This window comes from Frankliniella occidentalis, unplaced genomic scaffold (assembly GCF_000697945.3).
Source record: "Frankliniella occidentalis isolate FOCC.00 unplaced genomic scaffold, Focc_3.1 Scaffold84, whole genome shotgun sequence".
Classification (NCBI taxonomy): Eukaryota; Metazoa; Arthropoda; class Insecta; order Thysanoptera; family Thripidae; genus Frankliniella; species Frankliniella occidentalis.
The window spans coordinates 803,507-819,865 of NW_026267213.1; the positions used below are offsets into that span (position 1 = coordinate 803,507).

General features: G+C 38.0%; 5 protein-coding genes across 6 annotated transcripts; 3 read left to right on the plus strand and 2 right to left on the minus strand.

Moving 5' to 3' along the window:
- Positions 1-418: 418 nt before the first annotated feature.
- LOC113218232 (beta-galactoside alpha-2,6-sialyltransferase 2) lies at positions 419-2,918 on the minus strand. The gene is made up of 4 exons (XM_026438494.2): positions 1,931-2,918; positions 1,629-1,828; positions 1,373-1,547; positions 419-1,296 (listed from the first exon to the last, which is right to left on the minus strand). The coding sequence occupies exons 1-4, from the start codon at positions 2,649-2,651 to the stop codon at positions 1,049-1,051; spliced, it is 1,344 nt and encodes a 447-aa protein (XP_026294279.1). The 5' UTR covers positions 2,652-2,918; the 3' UTR covers positions 419-1,048.
- A 545-nt stretch (positions 2,919-3,463) lies between these two features.
- On the plus strand, positions 3,464-4,700 carry LOC113218235 (exosome complex component RRP46). Its single transcript, XM_026438497.2, has 5 exons — positions 3,464-3,673; positions 3,762-3,875; positions 3,987-4,108; positions 4,186-4,326; positions 4,411-4,700. The coding sequence occupies exons 1-5, from the start codon at positions 3,565-3,567 to the stop codon at positions 4,594-4,596; spliced, it is 672 nt and encodes a 223-aa protein (XP_026294282.1). The 5' UTR covers positions 3,464-3,564; the 3' UTR covers positions 4,597-4,700.
- LOC113218234 (dynein regulatory complex protein 9-like) lies at positions 4,694-6,369 on the plus strand. Its single transcript, XM_026438496.2, has 5 exons — positions 4,694-5,239; positions 5,324-5,564; positions 5,646-5,855; positions 5,922-6,053; positions 6,120-6,369. Exons 1-5 carry the CDS (start codon positions 4,911-4,913, stop codon positions 6,354-6,356), a joined length of 1,149 nt encoding a protein of 382 aa, XP_026294281.1. The 5' UTR covers positions 4,694-4,910; the 3' UTR covers positions 6,357-6,369.
- A 39-nt stretch (positions 6,370-6,408) lies between these two features.
- Positions 6,409-13,286, minus strand: LOC113218231 (syndetin). 2 transcript variants are annotated; one of them, XM_026438492.2, is made up of 19 exons: positions 13,089-13,286; positions 12,657-12,866; positions 12,435-12,571; positions 12,164-12,341; positions 11,856-12,044; positions 11,486-11,692; positions 11,203-11,329; positions 10,937-11,114; positions 10,652-10,841; positions 10,376-10,579; positions 10,169-10,275; positions 9,876-9,932; positions 9,386-9,590; positions 8,872-9,000; positions 8,574-8,765; positions 8,335-8,493; positions 8,114-8,235; positions 7,838-8,027; positions 6,409-7,748 (listed from the first exon to the last, which is right to left on the minus strand). In XM_026438492.2, the coding sequence occupies exons 1-19, from the start codon at positions 13,140-13,142 to the stop codon at positions 7,629-7,631; spliced, it is 2,955 nt and encodes a 984-aa protein (XP_026294277.1). In that variant the 5' UTR covers positions 13,143-13,286; the 3' UTR covers positions 6,409-7,628. The 2 variants fall into 2 exon arrangements, with proteins under 2 accessions (XP_026294277.1, XP_026294278.1); XM_026438493.2 differs by lacking the exon at positions 9,876-9,932.
- Positions 13,287-13,334: 48 nt separating this feature from the next.
- On the plus strand, positions 13,335-14,794 carry LOC113218242 (beta-1,3-galactosyltransferase 6). Its single transcript, XM_026438507.2, has 2 exons — positions 13,335-14,213; positions 14,300-14,794. The coding sequence occupies exons 1-2, from the start codon at positions 13,486-13,488 to the stop codon at positions 14,574-14,576; spliced, it is 1,005 nt and encodes a 334-aa protein (XP_026294292.1). The 5' UTR covers positions 13,335-13,485; the 3' UTR covers positions 14,577-14,794.
- Positions 14,795-16,359: the final 1,565 nt, after the last annotated feature.

The following is a 16,359-nucleotide window of genomic DNA, read 5'->3' on the forward strand; positions in this document are numbered from 1 at the left end:
AGCTGCCAATAACGGCGTTGTTTACGTACGTGGGTTGTAGGTTAGGTTTTCCAGTGAATTGAAAATCGCAACAGCAGGTTATTGAATTCTTTCCTGAGGGAGAGGGGCGAGGCGAGGAGGCTGCAGTCATAACGCGCGCGGCAGCCCCGCCATTTACCTAACAAATACTCTCAATTACGCGCCGTCGGCTCGGCCCCGGCTGTAACGTAACGCCCCACCCCCAACCTTTCGGCCGTTATGGCAGCTTTGTGCGTTTCGGCTACGCCCGGCTACGCCCGGCTACGCCCCCGCTGATACGCGTGCCTCGTGCCTCCCCGATGCTGCCCTCTACCTTTGGCCCTCGGGCCGCCACCGACACTCATTGTTATCCGACAAAAATATGTTCAAATAATTTTAAAATTAGGAAGAAATTGACCAATTTTGGGGGGTCTATACTTTAATTTTATTATTATTTTGACAATATCTTTGCACATGAGTTGAAACTGCCCTTGAATCAACAGACAGATCTAACTAACAATTACTTACTGATGACCTGTTGTCAAAGACATTACATTTACAAGGTCAAAGAAAGGTCAGAGTTAGTAACATTAAATAACATGAAAGGTTCAATATCACAATTATAGAGATTTAATTGAAAAATCAATTTATGAATGGTATGTTTCTGATGGTGACCAGCACCAATGAATGTCATGTGAAACACAGCCTCAAATTTAAAAACTACATGACAAAGTTAACAAAACTTTTATTAATAAAATGTTGGTGATACTCAATGATATAATATCACAGGGCTCTACATTATGACTAGAAATTTAAAAAATTCACAAGAGAAATAATCTATAATCTACAAAAAAAAAACAACTAAGGAATCATGCATAAATGAGCAAGTATTGTGCAACAAAAGTATAACTTGGATGTTTCACTTGCTTAGAGAGGAAGACAAAATTAATACAGTATTGGCACAAGCGGAAAAATCTTACAATTGATCAACTTTTAGTCTTTTGGATATTTTATACTAAAAACAAATACTGAAGAAGTATGTAACAAGTATTTAGTCCCCACATCCCAGAGTTTGATAACCTGGAATCCGAATGTACCCATCACGAAAAACTTCTGTTTCATTTGCGATGTTCATGGATAACAGGAGTAACTTCTCAGCAGAGAGAGGGTGCCATACACCAAAAGTACAGGAAATATCATCCAAATTGTCATAGTAGTGGCACCTTTTTGTCATTCGGAATGATGGTATGAATTCAAACATATCTACATGTGCACAGTGTGGTAGCAGTAGAGCCAGACCTGAGAAGAAACCATAAAGATGACAAATATGTCCCTGATGTAATAGAACAGTTCTGATTTTTCATGCTCCACATACCCAGAAATCCTGATGATGGTGGATTACGTCTAATACGGAGTGGCATGTGAGCTTGAATGTAGTCCCAAAGATCCCAAAGGGATGTTGGATTTAAAATATAAGAATTTGTTTCAGGTTTCAACGAACGGTGTTTGAAGTATGAGGTGAAGATGTCATGATCTGGATTTTGGTACCACTGTATGAGAGAGGGCAAATGTTAAAGGAGGTACAGCAACAGTACTGATTATTCTAGTGAAAGCATAATTCAAAGCATTACCTGTTCCATTGAGTGGTTGTATTTAGATGGGTCCCAGGCAACAATTTTAATATTACTATAAAGAGGTGACTCCAAGAAATTGAATTCTGGTTTTGAAATAACTTGGGAGTTTACAATGCGTACAGATGTCTTGCGTCCTACATCAACTTCATATTCATGAGTTGGAGCATGATTAAAGCGTAGCACAACATCATGCTTATCTGAATAGGAGAAAAATCTCATCACCAACAATTCTAAGTGTAACATCATTGTAATCCTCCTCATATATTTCTTAAGTTACTAGTTTTTTCACCAGTCCTTACCAATAGTTTCTCCAAGCTCTGATCCACGGAGTGAGCCTGCACTGCTAACAACTGCACAACTCTCAAATATCTTATCATCTTCAAACACCGGTTCAATGGGAAATTGAACTCCCAAGCCCATTGATTTAAAAGGCTCATCTTCCTTCTGGATCATCTTTATCAGTCCTTTCTTCTTGAGAGAACACACCAACTCTCGGGCAGACTTTTTATCATATGGTCCTCTGGGGCCGACATACTCTACATTATATGGATTACTTCCTTCACCTCTTGCTTTAAATACACTGCTTTCATCATGCAATACTCTTCTAAGCTGTATCATCAACTGGCTCTTATGTTTAGAAATTTTTTCATTTAATGCTTGATTAACTTTGTCTGTCTTACTTGTAGGCTCAACCGGGGTGGCCCCTTTTTTTTCTGAACTTCGTTGTGACTCATGACGATCACGGGCTAAAGGTGATGCACGAACTTTTCTTTCAGGATATACATCATTAGCTTTATTATCTATAACTTGCCTCAAGTGGTCCGAATGGTTGTCAGTTTCCGCATAGTACTGAATATGGTGTTGACCAATGTTAGTACGTTTATTGTAATAAGTATCCATATAAGCATGTCTTTTCTCCACATAACCCCAATACTGAGAGCAGAGAACATAAAAGAAGCCACACATGCCGAGGAAAACAAAGTTAATGAACACCCACACAGACCACGCAATGGCTCTCATTTTGTAATATTCTTTCCTTTATAAGTCAAGACTGATAAAGTTAAAGTGTACACCTGTCACAAAATCAATAAATCCCAAGTACAAACATTCAGGTCTATTTGACTGAACCCTCAGGGCCTCCACAACGTGCACTCCGTTTTTTCCAACCACTTCTCATTCAACAGAATTTAAGTTAATATCAATTCCACCAATTTTGATGTGTAAAAACGACGGCTAGGTCTTCACTCTAAGCAGAAGACATCTTCAAGCAGACGATGCAAGCTGCATTGTATAGAGTACGTGCAATATGCGAAATATTGAGATACTGAAGTATGAAAAGAGTCGACGTTTGAGTACCACATCAGCCAGCGCCTATAAAGAGTTATTGGGGCATTCCAGAACTTCCTTTCTACTTTTCCGCTGAATGCGTGTTTTAAATCAGCCCCTACAAATATATTCAATGAATTATATTCATTTGTCAGACAGTATTTCGTGAATGGGCTTTTAAAAACACAATTTATCTTGTACGTTCCTCATTCCCAGTTTGAATTGCCGCGCCTCGACGCCGTTGTCACAGATCTAAACAGAGGTTAGGCTCTTTATTATATCTTGATCAATAACAATACTCGAGTATTTCCTCGGTCCTCGGTTTAAACACATAGGAGATCTTAACCATAAAATTCACGTGTTTTGGTAACTTAAAACTCCGACTTGCGTCTTCTGCTGTACTCAGAAAGTTATCTGTCGTTTCACCGGCAGTGACTCGGTCCAAACATAACGGATCGCTATTGCACGAACTCTATATAACGTAATTTCGTGAGCTGCCAATAACGGCGTTGTTTACGTACGTGGGTTGTAGGTTAGGTTTTCCAGTGAATTGAAAATCGCAACAGCAGGTTATTGAATTCTTTCCTCTATATTTTATCACAACTAGATGGCAGATATGTCAGGTCAGGCCTCAGGAGAAGATCATAAGTTAAGACCATTCTACTGTGAATTAAACGTACTTAGTAGACCAGATGGAAGTGCCATTGTTACTCAAGGTATTGTATTAATGTCCGAAAATTGTTTGGCCTGGACGTCACATGTTTTGATCAGAAGTAGGTGAAGTCATGTCTCTTTGTCTGAAAGGTGAAACTGCCGCTATCGCTGGAGTTTATGGACCCATTGAAGTGAAGCCAAATAAAATACACATTGAAAAAGCCACCGTTGAGGGGATATATCGCCCTAAAAGTGGATTACCGTGTATGTATATCTTTCACATTAGTTTAAACCATCATATTTTTGTGTCGTAATGTACTTTCCCTTTAGCCATCAAATGGTGGAACTTAACATTTGATCTTCTTTTCTGTTAAGGTGTATCTGACCGTCTATGTGAGACAACATTGCAAAATACTTTTGAAGCTGCGGTCCTAACATCACAGTACCCCCGAACTCTTATCTCCATATCAGTGCAGGAAATGCAGGATTCTGGAGGAGTAAGTTTTTAATAATACAGTAGCTGTGTACTTCAATGGAAACAACATTCTTAAAATCTATTTCATGTATTTTCCAGTTACTTGCTTGTGCTATAAATGCAGGGTGTTTAGCACTAATGAATTCAGGATTGTCAATGAAGTTTCTTGTTGCTGCAGTACATTGCATGATCAATAAAACTGGTGAAGTTATATTAGATCCAGACAACAAACAGTTAAAGGTTTGTCCTCATCAAGCTGCGACCATTGAATGTTGGTCAAGTTAATGAAACAAATAGACTGACACTACTTTTCTTAATTTTTAGGACTCTTGTGCCAGTTTAATGTTTGCATTTGATAATGTGGATAAAAATATAGTGTCCTCAAGCACACATGGAAGATTTACTGAGGCTCAGTATCAGGAAGCCCTTCTAAGATGTAGAACAGCTTCAACTGAAATTTTTCAACTTTATCGTGACATGGTTAAAAAATATGCTCCTACTATGGGATAAATTATGCAAACAGACTGGAATGTTAATTTTTGATCCATTTGGTAACCAATTGTAAAATGTTTCAGATGACTTGATCTTGAAATATAAATTTTTATTGAACCACACCCATCAATATTTTTTATTGTCATTATTTTTTTTTTATTAATCTATTTAATATCTATGCAATACAATATGTAGAGTATGCCAAAAATCAATTTCTACTTGTAACAATGGAAAGTTTCCTTTCTATGCAACAGCCAACAACAATGCAGTCAAACAGTAGTTCAGGACAATGGTAAACTAGTGTTAACTAGTGGATAAAAGAACAGATCACAATGTCAATCATATGTGAGGAGTCTCACCTGTGTTTTGGGGAAGAGCCTGAACCAACTCATAAGATTTCTCATTTGTGTTTTGGAAAACGCTATCGTCCACAATTGGATCAGCTAGAGGCGCGGGCAGTAGCCTCAGTACTGGAGAATGCTGTTGACCAGCTGACCGTTCTAGGAAAAACCCTTCCTGAGATTGAAGGAGACTGGAATGAAAACTTCAGAGATTTAGAAGTTCGCTTTGGTAAACAGCCACCTTTGCCGAAAAAGTATCCAGAGATGGCTGGGAGATGGCCTTCACAAACAGAGGCATTGCTGAAGGTTCAACGCGATCGGTGAGATTGAAGACCAATATTTTTGTTTGTGGCCACAGAACAGAAATCATTGAATGAAACTTTATAATGGAAATTACCTGGCAGCCAGTTTTGTGGGGGAATTTTGGATGCTGTTTTAGCAGAACTTCGGGACACTGGCAGCTTTTCAACTTTACGCACATCTCTCGATTGGCATAGTGCTATGATAGCAGATGAACACAAATTGCTTGAGCAGCATGAAGAGGAACTAGAAAGAAGACAAGAGCTGTTAAAACAGCTTTCCAATGACCGGAAGAACATGCTGGATCAGAAAACATTTTGGGAGGACAAGACAGAGTTATTGACGGTAAGAATTGAAGTTAAATTCAAGCAGCTTTTTTACTTATTTCCCATGATGGACGTGTAAAACTTCTCTTTTTTACTGTAGAGTAACTTACATGACACTTACTTGCTTGGAGGACTTTCTATTTCATATGCAAATGCTTGGGAACACAATAGACGAGAACAACAAGGACTTGTACTGGGCCACAAAGAGGATACACTTCATGATGCAATAGAACGAATTCAAGATCCAGATGGACCAAATGAAGAGCGCATTCATACTGAAGTTATGCGTTTTCTAGAAAAAGACACGGAGGTCAGTAGAAATCGAGAGATGTGTTGGCAAATGGAATACTGTTTCTTGAGAAGTGTAAAATTCCAGATACTAAGAAAGGATCTGGATCACTGGACTGACCTGTATGATGCTGAAATGATGCAGCGAGAGACAGAAAATATGCAACTGAAGAGTAAACTTGAACAACAAAAAGAGGAGCGAAGGGAGCTCGTAGAGGAAGTAAGTGTGAAAAGATCATATGCGCCCAGTTTTTAACAGACAGCTGACTGAAAAATCCTTTTGTAGGACAGACGTCGTATTAAAATAGTAAGGGAAGCTGCTGGGCTAAGAGCACAATATGAAGAAAAGAAGACTGTAATGAAGAGTATTATTGCTATTCAAGCTTGGTGGAGAGGAGTTAGTTTCAGAGCTGGCATTAGGACAACAAAACCTAAAAAGGACAAGAAAAAGAAAAAAAAGAAGAGGAGAAAGGGGAAAATAGGACAGAAAGGGACAAAAAAGAAAGGTAAAGGAAAGACCTAGGTTAAAGTAAGTGATCTCAGGGGAAGTTTGGATAACACAAAAAGAGAAACAATTTTGGATAAAAACACAATATGCTTAAATGTATTCTAATATTCTTTTTCATATCAATCTACATTGGGAATGTGAGTTCAGTTTTAGCCATGCCACATGAAAGTCAACAAATCAGTATGAATGATAAGTCAGTACATCTTCAACAGATGACAACAATTACCACCCTTTGATAAAAGGTGGTGTAAGGATAACATACATTTTGATACACATAACAAAAATAAATACAGTAACATCTCATACATATTGTTAAAAATCTGACATTTTCATTTGCTTAGTAGTATAACAATTAAATTCTTGAACCATGCAAATAGCATACATTGAGGGAACACGCTTTTACTAAACATACCACCACAATCATCATACTGTCATGCACAGTATTATTTACAGATTATGTATCAAAATCAGAATTATTTCATTAATATAATCAAGTACATGCTAAAATTTATAATGCAGAAAAATCCATGTGGAAGTTTCTACTACCATGTCATGCAGCCAATCAGCCTTGGGGGAAAAAGTTTTAAAAGGAACTCCAAATTGTGTGGATGAATTCAGTAACAAAATATGGAATGCCTTGCCTACACCATCTCCACTTTAAAAAAAAAATATTATTCATTCAACAGCATACAAACTAATCAGATCATTACCCCCCAAATTGCATGTCATGCTTATTTGAACACTAAAAACACAATGAATGAGTATTCACAGAAAGAAAAAAGTTATAACTAAGCATTTATTTCTCTCTCTAGATTTGACAGACAATCTAACTTAAGGAACCTACTACTAGTAGCCCTCCAAAAATTAGACAGATAACTTGGAAACAGATCTAAACCAAATGACTAAGTAATTTTTCTATGGAAGGGAGCATGCAAATGTACTCACTTCCATGAAACCCTTAAAAATCAAAGTAGTTTCTGTAATGAGCATTAACTCAGGCCAAAGTGCTTATTCAAAAAGTTTAAGTACATAATGTAAATCAGATTGAAAACTATCAGTAAAAATCACAGAGTATTCAAAATGGACCCAAAAAATATAAATCACGGTCAAAACTTCACTGATAATAGTGCACAAAATGACATTAGAAAAACATTTTGGTATTCATAGAGTGCATACATCTTTCTTAACAAGGATAATTAAGATCCTTTCAACTTAAATAAAATGGGTTTCATTTTCAGTTCCTCTTGTAGAGATTTTAAAATTGAAAACCTTTGATATACGAAAATTCTACTTAATTGAACCAAGACGTTCAAGCTCTTCAATGACACCTGACAGTCTTTGGCGAGTCTTCTTATTATTTTGACAAGTGCAATGCACAAGAGTTAGAAGATGTTTACTTGAGTATTGCTAGAAAGAGGATTAATTAATTTAGCTTATACATTTTGAGACTTCAAATGAAATTTCATACAGCAACACACAAACTATAAAAATCTCACCGTGTGTTCTCGAATCCATTTTTCTAAAAGTTCTTCTGGGAGGTAGTAAGCTTTAACATAAACTTCAACAAACTCCTTGTACGGAATAGGACGTAAGGTAGTAAGTTTTTGGAGCTTTGAAGTAAATTGAGTAAAATCAAGTTGCATAAGAGCTCTCCCACCAGTTGCACACTTCTTTGCATTAGAAAATCTATAAGAAACAGAAGAAAGAAAAGTAAATACTTCATTACCATTTAAATAGATCCATGTAAAAGAGCAGTTTTAGAAGATATTCACCCTTCTACAAAAGTGTTACAGCAAACAATAATTAAAGCTTCCCATAGGGTATCATAGACATCTTTGGAAATGAATAAATGAGAGGCCACCTCCTCTAAACGCATACTAAAAATCTGCATCTCCTGAGGAAAAATTTATTTTAAAAAAATCAGATTAGAACTAATTAACTGCCAAATAAAAAGCTACATTGGAGCTTGTCAGTATTTTCATTTTTTTCTTACCCGCAAAATGAAATCAACATACTGACTGTGTTGACTTGAAACCTCTTTTATTTCCCAATTAACACGTCCCATCATGTTTAACATGGAGCGTAGATCAAGTGTCCTTGAAGATATGCAAGCATATACAGGTAATCTCAAGTCGGAGGCCACACTGACCATCTACAAAGTTGGAGATTGAAAATTGTGAGTTAACAAGTCAAGTCAAAATTACAGATCAGTTTTTCCTAGTAATTTCTTACTTGTAAATAAAATTGTTGAACCAAGTGTTTCCTTGGTTCATGACGGACCAAGTATTCCAAGTAAGGTCGCAGACTATCCAGTTGCTCTGCCAAGAATATTAAAGATTCAACAGCCACTACACGTTCTGATAACCCAAATAAGCTTTCTGCATTATTTAGATTAACAATGGGAGATATGTGAGGTTGAGGCACCTGAAATTATAAAATAAAATCTAAAGAAATACTGCAGTTACCAGAATTATAGTTCATTTCTCACTTTGAATCGATGTAACTAGATTATTGAAAACACAATTAGTACCTTTTTTTTGTCATCATGACTTATTTGTTGAAGACTATTTGGAAGTTTTTCTGGACGAATTAAGTCAGTGTTAATTCGTTTTAATGTAGCTTGAAGTTTTATACTGTATAGGCTTGATTGATCAACAGTCTAGAAAGAAAAAGGTAAAATATAGGACTGTCCATCACCAAGTTTTCAACACAAAGATCTTAACTAATAATAATTGTATTATTAAATGTTAAGTAGAACCAGTTTACACAAAATCTTTTCAATTTCTCAGTTTTTGCCACAGTTATAAGCTTTGTATCATCCACTTGATTCTCCAATTAATTTTGCAATTCAAAAAAAAAAAAAAAATGTGTTTAAAATTTGTATACGGTGAATGTTCGGAGGCCAACGATCCACGACATTCGCCGCGAATTTTTAAAAATGCAGTACCATGACAGTTCCTTGTACGACATTAACCGGAAATAATAAGTATGTATAAAACGAATTATCAGTAATAAAAGTCACACTCTGGAAAATGTGTTCTTACCAAATCAGATGTGAAGAATGTGTGCACTGCATAAAGATAATACTGAAAGAGCTGGGTCAAGCATATTATGACATCCATTGCAACAGTGCGTAATAGTCGACTCATTTGTAAATACTTTCCACAATGCCTTAAAACAGTTAATGTAGTATTTGTAAGTAATGGGCCCTGTGGCGGCCGAGAGCGTCCTTTGGTTCCTCTAGTTGCCCTGAAATTTTTAAATTGAAATTGTAAGGTATAAAAAAGTATACCAGAGTACTCGAGGAAAATTACTACGGCACCATTTAGGTAAATACGCATACAGTAGTACAAAGATGAAAACAAAACATTGCTACCCACACAGGGAAAAAGCCCTGCATGCTGCCACTCCACATGCAACATCTCATTAATTTTAAAATCCCTATTTTGAAGTTCTACATATACAGTTCCTTCATTCATTAATGATTTCAGAGCATACTTTTACCTAATATTTCAACTAATAAATTAAACTCACTTTTTGGGTTCAAAACGTACACGTTCACAGTTTTCAAACTGAACTTCAAGCTCCTCGCTGAAGGAAAATGTAAGAGAAACATTTAATGTCGTAGGAAAAGATCCTTCCTAAACTTCTAGTACTACTAACACCCCACACTGACTATATTCCACAATGACATGGAATCAGCTACCTAAACTTAACTGGCCAAATACAGAATCATTGAATCAACAATCACACTTATCACAATTATAGATTAGAAAATGCATCGGTTTCATATTGGCAGCTTAAGAATATATTACTACAATACTAACCTTGAATGCATTGTATTTTCACCATGACCTTCATCAACAAAATCCCCTCTCAGCTCTTCAGGAACATCCTCATCGCTATCATCACTGAAGTATCCAGAAGGCTCATCCTGTCGACAGAGGAATCAATGAGAATGTATTAGTTTTTGTCACAACTAAAATACTCGATTCCCTCCAAATCATTTTAAAAATAATTAAAAATTTACTCACAATAATGTTTGCAAGAATGTCCTCTTCTTGCAAATCAAAGGTTGTTAAATCAAATGGAGTGCCAGATTCTGCAAATTTAGCAAAGAATCCTCCAGCAACTGAACTACCATCCTGGGATTGGTTACTACTGTCTGGGCTCTGTTGTAGCTTCTGTTGCTCATGCAGGTGAATATTTTGAATTACACCTCTCAAAGAGCGAAATTCCTAAAATCAAAAACAAATTTCAGAGAATAATCTTAACATGATAAGCCCATAGACTGGACAGGCACAATATACCTGAAGCTGTAGGCACGAGAAGTCATTCTTCACAGGGCAATGTGTCCAGCTTTCATTTTCTAGGAAAATACGAAGCTCCTCCAAACAACCTACGTGATATTTTCCAAAATAATTTTCACTTTGCAGTCTAACTGACTTCTGCAGTTCTTCTGACTGACTGCCACAGAACTCTTCTCCAACTTCCATTAATCTAGAAAAAAGTAACAATTAGACAAGTATTATCTGATGCTATGAGGCAGAGGCACTAGTTTACTTTCCAATTAAAACATGACTAGTTTTCAGTACCTGTGCACAAGACCCAAGACTTGAAGAAAGTTGTCAAATTTGAATGAAGCTAGGTCACTTGAAAAGAGGTAAGTAGAAAAGCGAGCTTGCACATCATGCCATATTCTAGCTTGCATGCTTTCCATTTTCTGTCGGATGTATTCATTTGTGAAGCTCACTTCCAATTCAGTCCCCTTGTCTAAATGTGCATGGATATATTCGTGACATAGTACCCAAAAGCGTAATTTCAAAGAATTTAAAGAATTACTGTGATTTTTAATTCTTACTTGCTGAGCTGCTGTCAAGTAAATGTTTCTGATGCCAAAGAGCAACTCTATGATGACTGCAAACAATTCTCCATAAACTTGTGCATAGCTCTTGTAAACAAGGAATGAAATTTTCTTCTTTAACATTCTGTTCAGAAAGAATTAAGCAAGTAAAAAATGGGGGAAAAAAAACACAATTAGAATACACAGTTAAATTTTCCTGTCATCACTTAAATTGAAAAAAAAAAAAAACACCAAAAAAAACAACTGATTTACAAATATTAGAAGACTAGGTGGTACACACCTTACACAGCTCATTGTATTGCTTGCCACTGGTAATTGCACCCTGTACAGATTTGCCTACAAAATTCTTAATAACTTTCAGAGCTGTGTTCTGGATAGCAGATGTAAAATGCATATGTAGTTGATCCATTGCAGCTTGAGTCTTGCCTAACTGGGCATAGGCTGCTTGCAGCTGCCCATATAATGTTTCATCAAATTTTTCACAAATCTGTTAATAGGAAAGGAAAGTGTTTATTAGAATGACTTAACTTCTTTCTTGGCAATTGATCCGCAAAGACAAAGAAAACTAAGGAAAGGCAATGAACATAAGGACCATTACACATTACACAAAAACTATACCTACATCAAAATTGGTAGGTTACAATATTTACCTTTCCTAAAGCCACATCCAGTTGTTCTTCGGTCATGACTAGTGTATCTTGAAGCTTACCACTCAAAGCTGCTACACAAGCGAAACGCCGCAGAGAAGCAGCAGCAGACTGACATTCAAGCAATTGGCTGATTGCATCTTCATACCTATTTTCACTCAATAAAACCTGGATGTGCTCCTCAGATCTTTGCTAAGATGGGTGAAAAGAAATACATATGTAATTTAAGACCATTGTGGTGGCCTGAAGTAAATTTGTCTTTCGTTAGAATTTATCTAACTGAACTAAAAATTTTAGTGATTTGTACTCACAAGTGTTTTAATAGTATTCAACGAATTCAGTAGATCTCGGAGTAATTGTCTTTTGCGGTAGTTAGCAAGTATGCCTAAACTTGTGGTGGTTAGCTGCTGTTTACCCATGTTCAGTTTGGACCGCCCATCTCGACAGATAATCAATGTTTCTCGCAGGAGCGATTGCAGATTTTGAATTCTAGACAATTAATAGAAATGAGTCAATTGAGTACTAAGGAACTTATAACAAAAGAAAACATCCAACACATTATGGCAAAATTGGAATTTGTACCTTTCAAATTCCTCATTACAGGCCCTTTGATTCGTTAGAATTTGTGACAACACCTTTTTGGATACAACTTTCTGTTGTCTATGAAGTCGTTCAGATTGAACTAAAATTTCTTCACAATTAAGCTTTGGACCAATTTTCTTTGTTTGTAAAAAAAATAAAACTAACAGCTTTAGAGAGTTAGTATATTATGGAAAATTATTAAATTAAATTAAAGTAACAAACCTTCAATTCGTGCCTGCTCGGATCAAAACCTGTATCTTTGAAGTAATCTTTCTCTACTGCCTCCAAAATTTCATCGTCAGACAGAATTTCAATGGGGTGTTCGAGAGATTTCTCGTCCTCCTTCTTGATAGTATTAACATTGCTTTCACTTGTGATCGGCTTTAGAATCTCCTCAGAAGGACTGCTCAGTGATAATCTTGATTGGTTCCCCTGCGAAAATAGAAGTATGGCATTTGATGGGAACATATGCAAGACCTGGAGCCAGAATATGGCAGTGGACAACAGATATCTGTACCAACTAGCACAAATCTTAAATGCATGCACGACTAAGAGGGGACGACAATATTGCATGAGGATGATGATTATAAAATTATGACAAAGAAAAGGGGGCAATTAAATGTAACAGTCTGACAAGTGACACAAAAAACTAACCAATTTGTTTAGCAGTCCTGAAAACCTTTGCTTGAAGTCCCCCATCACTGCCATGATGTTACTACCACTTCATCTAAATTAGACTTGACATTTTACGTCATCTGAGAGACATTCCTTAACGTTTTCAAATGTAAATTGTCATCACAGGATGGAACAAAATAAAGAACCCTAACCTTAAAACTTGTTGTTAAAGGTAATTATGAGAAATTCATTGTTGTCAACAGTTTTAAGAGGATATGAGAAGTTTGTGTTGATGTTGATAGAAAACTTTTGCTTAGGTCAAATGTAAAGAGACATTTCGGTGTATTTGAACTGATAGTACGAGTGTCAGTCGGGCCATCACTTCACCAATTAAGCGTACAGCATTTATGTTCCCCTGAGGGCATATTTTTATTCGATGTCGATGTCAACGCCATTGTTAATATCTAAAACCAAACCGTATAGGTTAGGAACTCGTTTATTTTGGTACCTTCTGTGTTTTTTCATTGGTTGTACGTTCACTGTTTTTTTCATTAGCTCATCGGATTGTTTGGAATCTGATGACCAGGTGTACTTGATGAAAAAGGATCAGAGTGTCAGTCTTAAATCTAGTAAGAAAACATTACTCATAATCATTCTATCTGCTCCTGATCATGTTGAAAAAAGACATGCCCTGCGACGAACATGGTTATCTCTCATTGATCATGATCACGCTAAATACTTATTCTCAATTGGTACCAAATCCATGTCTAAGAATGAGCTAAATAAATTGCAGATAGAGCATCAACATTATTCCGATTTATTAATTCTCCCTGAAGTTGAGGAGGATTACAATTTGCTCACAAAGAAATTACTTGTTTCATTGTCATGGGCAGACAGCAATTTCGAATTTGATTTTGTTTTGAAAGTGGATGATGATAGTTACGTCAACATTAGAAATCTGATGAAAGAGTTGATGCAGAAAGCTGATGCCGACAAATTGTATTGGGGATATTTTAATGGTCGGGCTCAGGTCCGTCAAAAGGGAAAATGGAAGGAAACCAGTTGGAATTTATGTGATCGATATCTGCCATATGCTAGAGGAGGTGGATATATTATTTCAAGACAACTAGTGCATTATTTGGCTCAAAATTATTTGCTTTTAAAGTGAGTATTCTATTTAATTGCTTTAACCCTATACTTTGTTTTTCCCAATACAATTGAAAATTCTTTTGTGTGTTTCTAATTTACAGCCTATTTAAGAATGAAGATGTTGCAGTTGGAGCATGGCTTGCACCCCTTAATGTCACTCGTGTTCATGATGTTCGGTTTGACACGGAGTGGGCATCAAGAGGGTGCTCTAACCAGTATCTTATCACTCATCCCCAGGAAATCTCTGAAATTTATAATACTCACGAAACATTAACAAACAATGGGCGCTTGTGCAAAGTTGAATTTGAAAAACGGCCTGCTTACGACTATGACTGGAGTGTACTTCCTTCTCAGTGTTGTAACAACCTTGCTCACTAAAAGTTTTACATAATGAAACATTTAAGATCTGCATTGTATATTTTAATTGGGACAACAACTATGTTTGTTTTTTTTTTTTTTTTTAGTTCTTAGCGTATTGAAAAGACTGACTTAACAGCATTAGTATTATTATGCAAAAATATTTATAGGTATTTTATTAAAATAAAATTACAAATTGACTGAAAATAAAGGAATATTCTAGAGAAATCAAAAAAAAAATATAATGTGCACTTTTTGTTTTTAAACACTTGCCCACTTCCTCCTTAATTGAAACCGCAAAAAATTTCTAGACTGTTCTTTTGTGGACGACGATCAGAGAGCTCCCCGTCACGGCCGCTCCCTAACAGCTGACGGGGTACTGCCCCTCCCCCCTTCCTCTCCTTCCCCGCCCCTCGGGAGCTCTCCGACTCCGATCGCCCTCCATCGGATGTAAACACAAGAAAATTCATGGAACTGGAGTTAAAATAGGCCCACTCTCTCATTAGGTGTGTTGGTTGGGTACCGACGTCCCTTCTTGTCTGATGCGCGTCTGCATCCTTTGCTCGCCCAGCCATCTTAAATTAGACAAGGGCATTTGAGGTGCCCCCATCCCATCCCCCCGCCCAATCTCGTACCCCCTCCGGATACCAATTTGTCCTCCTCCCCCGCCCACTTGCCTCAGATTCCTGGAAATATCGCGCGTTTCCAAAGTGTTCACTCGTCCTTGACGACCGAATGCTCCGACCTGGAGCTGCGCCTGGAATCACCTGGAACAGGCCAGGATGGGCGGAGAGGAGAAAAATGTAGGGCTCAACCAGAGGCGATATGCTGCACAGGTGGCTGGCCATGGGCTGCCCTCTGCGTGCGCGGGGCCCGGCCCGCGGGCAGCGGGGCGGGACTACACACGCTGTAGGTCGGGTGGCGTTTGACGTCAGCACCGAGCTCAGGAAGGCGGCAAGAGGAACAACGGAACAGCTGCGTGAATCTAGATCTGATAGAGATGGCTTTGCGATTTAGATGATGGTTATTCGCCTGGCTGTTTCTCCGCCACCCTGTAAACTCAGCTCGGATGCGAAAGGCAGTTGAAGTGCGCGAACTGAGCGCGGTCTAGTTCTTTCATCGTGTGCGTCACTACGACGGTGGGTCCATGACGCCTTTGCCTCTGGGCAAGAACTGCCATCGCAGACTTGCGATCTGCACGGACTAGTTCCCTAAGGTCCAATAACTTCAAATCTGCCAAAGCGCTCATTCATTTTAAGCCAGGCTGCAACAATGATCTCTTTATCGCCGGTGTATTGGCGGTTGGCCCGATTGGACCCGGGGTAAGGGGGGTAAGGGCGAACAGGTCTCCCCTGCAGGAAAAATGAAAAATGCACTACATATCCCTGTAAGTGTGCAAAGAAAAAATTGCATGTTGCCCCCTTCCTCCCACTTATGTTAGACCCTGTCCAGGTCCGTTGGTTGTCGTTGTTAAAAGCGCCGAGTGAGTGGGCAACCCGCCCACACGCGTGGAAGCGGAACAGCATAACCAAAACAAAAGTACGGGGCCCCTGACATCGAGTATGGGACAGTCTGTGCCGTCTGTAAAGGCAATACACCAGAGTGATGCGGGTTTGCCTACCCGATCTGCCCGTAAGGCGCATTGGCCCCTTGGGTATGCAAACCCGCAACACTGGGGAGTATGTATTAGCCTTTACACTCGATTGAGTAGGCGGGAGCGGGAAGGAGCGTGTCAAGGGGGTCTGGGTCACGATGCCCTTAATAAGACGCCTGATGGGTAGGCAATGTGTCACGACCCCCCCCC